Raw genomic sequence first — 7,313 nt, 5'->3', positions numbered from 1 at the left:
CGTCCTAGGCAAAAATTAGGGGCAAAAGAATAAGATGTAAAAACAAAGCAAGCAACGATCACTTGAATCGAAAACCGAAAGGCGGTACAAGTGATAATCTTCTAGAAGCAAGCGTCTTGCAGTATCTACACTCCTGGCTCAGGCATCTCACCCGAAGCAATTAGGGGAACGGGAAGGGCGACAATTACAGATATAATTGTTTAAAGCTAAAATGTATATAGCCTACCCTGGCCAGCCATTCTTCGGAAATTCCTTCTGTACATCTTTCTGTAAAAACATTTGTGAATATTAATAAAATATCCATTCATTTCTTTTCTCTCTTGACCATGTGATTATGCCTTTAAATTGGTATTTCTAAAAATTGTATGAGATTCCTTAATAATCGGTCAAATAAAGAAAATTGGAGGGGTTCCTATAAAATCCATAGATCTCCTGCATAAAGGCTCATAAAAATACTCCCTCGCGTCAATGACAGAAAGTCCTCCAAGAAGAAGAGGATAGGGAGAGCCACTCACTTTTCTAAATAAATGAACAAAAATAAAAACTTGCATCGCGTGCATCACACACATTAGTTGCACATTCAAAGACCTTATCATGAGGCAATTACATAAAATAGAAAAATAGAAAATTGCTTGTGTATGACAGCAGCAAGCAAAATACAAAGATTCAGAAAATCAACAGCATCATACAGAATAACTGAGCCTGGAGAGGCTTGCCGAAAGAATACTCTCAAAATAACTGAGCCTGGAGAGGCTTGCCGAAACAATACTCCCACAGAATAATTGAGCCTGGAGAGGCTTGTCGAAATAATACTCCCACAGAATAATTGAGCCTGGAGAGGCTTGTCGAAATAATACTCCTTCAGAATAATTGAGCCTGGAGAGGCTTGTCGAAATAATACTCCTTCAGAATAATTGAGCCTGGAGAGGCTTGCCGAAATAATACTCCTGCAAAATAACTGAGCCTGGAGAGGCTTGCCGAAATAATACTCTCTCATAATAACTGAATTTAATTTCTTTAGCACTTTTAATTTCTGTACAGCAAAAGCCAAAAACATAAAAAAGGCAAAATACAGAAAAAGCCAAATCAGAAGAAAAGGCAAAATACAGAAAAAGCCGAAAATGAAAAAAGGCAAGGATATAGAAAATCAGTTTGAACCGAATAACTAAGCCTGGAGAGGCTTACCAAAATAATACTCCACATCCTCCACAGTATGCAGAATAACTGAGCCTGGAGAGGCTCGCAGAAATAATACTCCCCAGAGAAACCTCAACTCAAGCTCACGGGCCAAATTTCCCAGCGAGAGCTATCAAAGCAAGATCGTCAAAATCCCCAATGGAAGTACGATCTCCCAAGCAGAATATCCAAGTCAAAGGACTTAAACTTCCTCAGTGAAGATAGCTCTCCAGCTCAAGCGTTGAGTGAGGCTAAGCCTGCAGAGGCTTCCTAAATAATACTCTGGGATACATAAGATCCCTAAATCCCCAGTCGCCTACTCAGAGGCACCCCTTCAAGAAAAATCACAAAAAGATCAATAACCATTCCCCAAGAGGAATCCGGCACTCAGCCGAACACTGAACATCAAGATAATTCGCCTACTCAGAGGCACTCTTCCAAAAAAGGAAAAAAATATATCAATAAATATTCCCCAAACGGAATGTGGCATCCAGCCAAGCACCAAACATCAAGATCATTTGCCTAACAGAAGAGGCCAGTCAAGAAATGAATGACAAAATCCCCAGCGGATAAACAGCCTACACAGAGGCTACAAAAATCAGAAAATTCAAAAGAGATACCCGAATAAGGACAACCGGGATACTCCACCCACGTCAAAAGGACGTCAGCCAAACATAAGGCATCGCTCAACTCAGAGAGAGAGCATCTGTGTCTACACCCCAAGGAGTCAAAAATTCCCCATGGGTACCAACAATGCAATGCAAGTTGGGGCACAAGAACCTATGAATGACTGCACATCCCCTAGACGGATCCCTGCGTTATCCAGCCCTCAGCGGCACAAAATCAGAAAAACCGTCGAAGCAGCATCGTGGACTGTGGAGACAAAAATCATATCAAATCATTGCCGAAGTGATCAGAAGACACGGAAGCAGGCCTGGAGAGGGTAAACTCAACTGCTGAATGTTAAGAGGCAGGACCTGGAGAGGGTAAACTCACACTGCTGAATGTTAAGAGGCAGGACCTGGAGAGGGTAAACTCACACTGCTGAATGTTAAGAGGCAGGACCTGGAGAGGGTAAACTCAACTGCTGAATGTTAAGAGGCAGGACCTGGAGAGGGTAAACTCACACTGCTGAATGTTAAGAGGCAGGACCTGGAGAGGGTAAACTCACACTGCTGAATGTTAAGAGGCAGGGCCTGGAGAGGCAATACTCAACTGCTGAATGTTAAGAGGCAGGACCTGGAGAGGGTAAACTCACACTGCTGAATGTTAAGAGGCAGGACCTGGAGAGGGTAAACTCACACTGCTGAATGTTAAGAGGCAGGACCTGGAGAGGGTAAACTCACACTGCTGAATGTTAAGAGGCAGGACCTGGAGAGGGTAAACTCACGCTGCTGAATGTTAAGAGGCAGGACCTGGAGAGGGTAAACTCACACTGCTGAATGTTAAGAGGCAGGACCTGGAGAGGGTAAACTCACACTGCTGAATGTTAAGAGGCAGGACCTGGAGAGGGTAAACTCACACTGCTGAATGTTAAGAGGCAGGACCTGAAGAGGGTAAACTTAGCTACCGAGGTTGTCAGGAGCGCCGAGGTATGCAACAACCTGGAGAGGTTACTCAACAATTTTCCACCGGAAGACGCTACAAGTCAGAAGGTCGGCGCATCACCCGGACAATTGGGTCAACTCCTTTACTTGTCAGCCGGTACACCAAAAGACCGTTTGACTAAGTAAAGGGGGGGGCAGCTGTAGACCCCTAAAATTGTCCGGGTCGGAAATAAAGCTTGAAGACTCTCGAAGACTGAAGGAAGATCAGCCAGAAGGACTCCTGGAAGGCCCTAGGAGGGTTCTCTGTAGGTCTAGAGGTCTTAGAATAGCTCAAAATAAGGAAGTGGAGGGAATGAAGCCCAATACGGCCGTACTGAACTTAATACGGCCGTATTGAAGCTTCAATACGGCCGCAGTGAACTCAATACGGCGTATTGAAGTTTCTGAAACTTCAATACGGCCGTACTGAAATCAATACGGCCGTATTGAAGCTTCAATACAGCCGTATTGAACTCAATACGGCCGTATTGAAATTTCTGAATTTCAATACGGCCGTATTGAAGTTCAAAAATTTCAATACGGCCGTATTGCTCCTGTAGGCCGTATTGCGCCTATTCCCTATAAATATGACGTCAATTGGACGTCATTCCACACTTTTGGAGATAGTTTTAACCCTCTCCTTGAGTATTCTGGGGTTTTTGAGCAGTGTTCTGCCCTAGAAATCACTCGGAGAGTTGATCCGACAAAGTTTTTGAGCCCCGAGCCATTTTGCTTGAGGATCGAACCTAGTCGAAGGGAAATCCTCCGGATTTCCATAGTTAAAAGTTTTTAGGAAGGAGCGAGCGAGCTTGTAGAGCGAGGGAACGCCAAAAAGCTTCCCAGTTTTACTCAATATATAAAAGCACGCTTCAAGAGGTTTCTTCTTAAATCCTTCCTTTTACTGCTTTCTGTGTGCATATTTAAACTGTCATCATGTAGATAATTAATTTATAATCGCTTATAATAAATAGGGGTAATTTAGTAATTTTACGCTGTTATTTTAGAAAATAATCTGTCATAGGGAACCCGAAAGGGGCGCTGTGGGGTGCTAACACCTTCCCCACGCGTAACCGACTCCCTTACCCGACTCTGGTTGTAATGGCCAAAGTTGATTTATAAAATCAATTGCCTTATCCCTTTTTCCAATGTTTTGAGTAAAACATTGGTGGCGACTCCACGAACCCTCCTTTTGCGAAAACCACTAATCCATGGAGGGTCCCGCTTGGGATTAATATGGATTGGTGAATCATTTAATAAAATTGCTCGTTTGACAAGGTCTGAGTTTGAGAATACGTCATTCTAGCAATCCATATTTTTAAACAATTAAACGAGTCCAACCATCCTTCGCGAATGCCGAAAGCCCGTTTCGGGCCGGTGGCGACAGTGATGGATTGGTGTGATTGTGAATTGTGATGTGAAGTTGCATGATTGATAGAATTAGGATATATAGAAATGCTTGTAAATACTTCATTAAGTAATGAGTTATGATGAAATGATGTTATAGATTTTCCTTGTGTTCTTTACATATAGATATTTTCTTTTCTCACCGTATAATTTGTGAATGTTTTAAGTAAGGAAGATCCGGCTATGAGTGGCATCTAGAATGCCAATAGTTGAATTATGGATATGCTCTGATATTGTGATATCGAGGCAGAGAATTTCTAGAACATGAAATTTTTATATGAATTTGGAGTTGTATTTATTATTTTAAAAACAATTTGTAAACTCTTATGTTTTATTTTCCAATGTTCATTTTCAATCATTTTGGATATTGAAGAACATTTGTGAAGGTTTTTATGTGAACCATTTTACCAATGTTGAAAAAAATTTATTTTCTTAGTTTATTTACATTATAATTACAATATGTATTGGGGTAATAAGGGTGTCACACTAGGCCCACCAAGCCCATTAAGCCCACTAAGCTTTGAAGCAGTCAAATTTTCAAGTAATCTTCTGGACATAGCTCGAGTGGTTGGACCTTTGGTCCATGCTCTTCCATCACTAATACATTCAAAAGTAGTGGTCCTGCAAACGTAAACGTCAAAAACTTTCTTAGACAGGTCATTGATCAGTGACTTGCAAAATATTTATCAATATTTGCAAGCTACGACAAAATTTGTTTTTTGGTAAAACACACAACATTCTAGAAGAATTCACAACATAAGGGATTACAAAAAGACCTGAGCATCACAACCACGTTGTCATAAACTCTCACAAGTAACTCGACTTTCTTTAAGCTCCCGTTGTAGCTCTGCATTGCTTGCTTCAAGTAACCATATTTTGTGTTTAACAATCTATGGGGGAAAAAGAAGATTAGCAACCTATACCTAGAAAATGATGGATCAACTTAATAAACTTCCTAAATCAATGATGTACCTAAAGTTCCCCAAATGCCCCACCAGCATCACCTCTATAAAATAGAAGCTTAGACTACTTGCTCAATCTGACTTCGCGTTCTCTGCATCTGAGCTCCCACTGGGTTATGTTTGATCTAAAACAACAATTCAAATAATAAAATCTAAGAAACATGAAATTTGTCACTCACATTTTTAGAAAAAGGGACGAAATGGAGTAACCAACATAATTGAATGCTCAACAAACAATAGCATTAACCTAAACCCAAATTTCAACAAAACAAATCTCAACTACATTGACCAATCTCAAAAGCAGCACATATGTTATCTTAAAATTACCAAAAAATAGTCACAGAAGCAAAGAAAAATATAAAAAAAACAACAAAAGCAAAAATTCACCATTAAGGCTATTCAGGCGACGACAATCTTCTTCTTCTTCTTCTCTGCAATGGCCTTGACAAACGCCTCAACAATCCGATGTTGCGACTCCAAAATCATGAAACCCTTTACCTCAAATTTCCTGATGATGGAAACTAAACTAGCCAGGAAAAATGCAGAAATTCTTTGTCTTTTGCAAACACTGAGAATTAGAAAAAACGTAACCCTCAAAAAGGCTTCCTTGTGTACGCACCACTTGTTTAGGTTTCAAAAATCACCCAAATGGATTGCTTCGAATGCTGAACTTGATATTTGCAAATGTTACAGAGCAGCCATATTTTTCTTAAGAAACTAAATTATTTAACAAAAATGAACTTAATGATAGTAATACTGACCTGTTAATGCTAACAAATGTTTTGAGGGGTTGCGGAGTGCGACCAACAACAGCGGAGGGGCCTGCAGCGGAGAACTTGAGCGATGGTCACGCGAACAGGGCGTCGACACGAATGGGACCAGTCGCTAGTGCTACGAACAGAGTAGAGCCGACGGAGGGCAAATGGAAACTAAATTACCCAGGAAAAACCTTCCTTGTGTACACACTACTTGTTTAGGTGTAAAAAATCACCCAAATGGATTGCTTCGAACAGTGATTGGGTCATAAACAGAAACCCTACAAAAGACAGAAAATTAAAAAAAATTAAAGGACTAGTCTGCAATTTCAAAATCTTAGTCATAAAAAAATTACTAATTAATAATCTCAATCATTTATTATTTTACTATTATATCTACGGTTAATTTTCATGGTGCATAGATATATGACTTGCATTACTAGTCCTTCAAAGAATTTACCCTAACTTTTGTATTAAAGTACCCTTATGTCATTCAACTAAATTTCTAAAAAAGTTTTACCCATCAAATCAACTCTTATAAAAGTAAACAATGTTTAAGTTGAAGAATGAACTCCAACCAAAATATTTATATTAATAGTTTTTCATTGTGTTTAATAAAGAGAAAAGAAATAAAGAGAAAAAAAAAAGGAGAAAAGAGACGTATAAGTAAGTGTAAAAAATAAAGTAAAATTTGTTTGATAAAAAAATCAAAATAAAATGGAATGGAAATTAATTATTTTTGTAGATAATTATGTTTTGTTAGACAAGTGGCCTCAGATAACTTAAGAGGGGAGGTGAATTAAGTTATTCAAAACTTTCTTCTATTACTTTTTAATATCTCTTATCATGAACAAAAAATAATTAGAGTGATTTTAAGTGGAAAGTTTATATGCAAAATGTTTATTTCTTTAAGATATTTACTTAACAATCAACAAGTAAACAAGTAAAAGGATAGGGAAGAGAAAATTGCAAACTTAATTTTATATTGGTTCGGCCAACCCTTGCTTACATCCAGTCCTCAAGTCATCCACTTGAGATTTCCACTACAGATGAACACTCAAACACCTTGGAATCCCTTTCTTTTGTGTTGAGTTCCAGTCACACTCAAGAGAAACACTTTCTCTCGATTACAATAGATGAACTGAAGATTGTTCACAGGATAAACTCTTTATAAGAGTAGATGAAACAAGTTGAAGATCCTATAAGAACTTTCAAAGATTTTGCCAAGTGTTTGGCCAAAGTTGTTTTTCAAAAAAGTTTCTCACAATTTTTGTTCTACGTTTTTCAAAAGTGTAGAGGAATATATATATGAGAAAATTTAAAGCTTTCTAGTATTTTCATGAAGAGTTTTAACTTTTAAATATTATTATGAAAAGACATGTTGGTAATCGATTATAATGGGTTGCTAATCGTTTACAATAGTTAAAATT

General features: G+C 38.7%; 1 protein-coding gene across 2 annotated transcripts; it reads right to left on the bottom strand.

The window, feature by feature from the left end:
- Positions 1-4,577: 4,577 nt before the first annotated feature.
- Positions 4,578-6,132, bottom strand: LOC109793694 (uncharacterized). 2 transcript variants are annotated; one of them, XM_083067179.1, is made up of 5 exons: positions 5,890-6,132; positions 5,516-5,793; positions 5,139-5,253; positions 4,943-5,056; positions 4,578-4,787 (listed from the first exon to the last, which is right to left on the bottom strand). In XM_083067179.1, the coding sequence occupies exons 3-5, from the start codon at positions 5,165-5,167 to the stop codon at positions 4,619-4,621; spliced, it is 312 nt and encodes a 103-aa protein (XP_082923305.1). In that variant the 5' UTR covers positions 5,168-5,253; positions 5,516-5,793; positions 5,890-6,132; the 3' UTR covers positions 4,578-4,618. The 2 variants fall into 2 exon arrangements, with proteins under 2 accessions (XP_082923305.1, XP_082923306.1); XM_083067180.1 differs by having other exon boundaries at positions 5,516-5,696.
- Between the last annotated feature and the right edge of the window lie 1,181 nt (positions 6,133-7,313).

Source organism: Cajanus cajan, chromosome 11, assembly GCF_000230855.2.
Source record: "Cajanus cajan strain Asha chromosome 11, NIPB_CcT2T_4, whole genome shotgun sequence".
Taxonomy (NCBI): Eukaryota; Viridiplantae; Streptophyta; class Magnoliopsida; order Fabales; family Fabaceae; genus Cajanus; species Cajanus cajan.
Note: the sequence above shows the minus strand (reverse complement) of the source record. Positions and strands in the feature narration are given on the sequence as shown.

Excerpts from the sequence above, each read along its gene's own strand:
- LOC109793694 (XM_083067179.1), bottom strand. The coding sequence starts at position 5,167 with ATGCTGGTGGGGCATTTGGGGAACTTTAG. Across the intron at positions 5,057-5,138 it reads GGGCATTTGGGGAACTTTAG|ATTGTTAAACACAAAATATG; the intron begins GTACATCATTGA and ends TTTCCCCCATAG. Across the intron at positions 4,788-4,942 it reads AACGTGGTTGTGATGCTCAG|GACCACTACTTTTGAATGTA; the intron begins GTCTTTTTGTAA and ends TTACGTTTGCAG.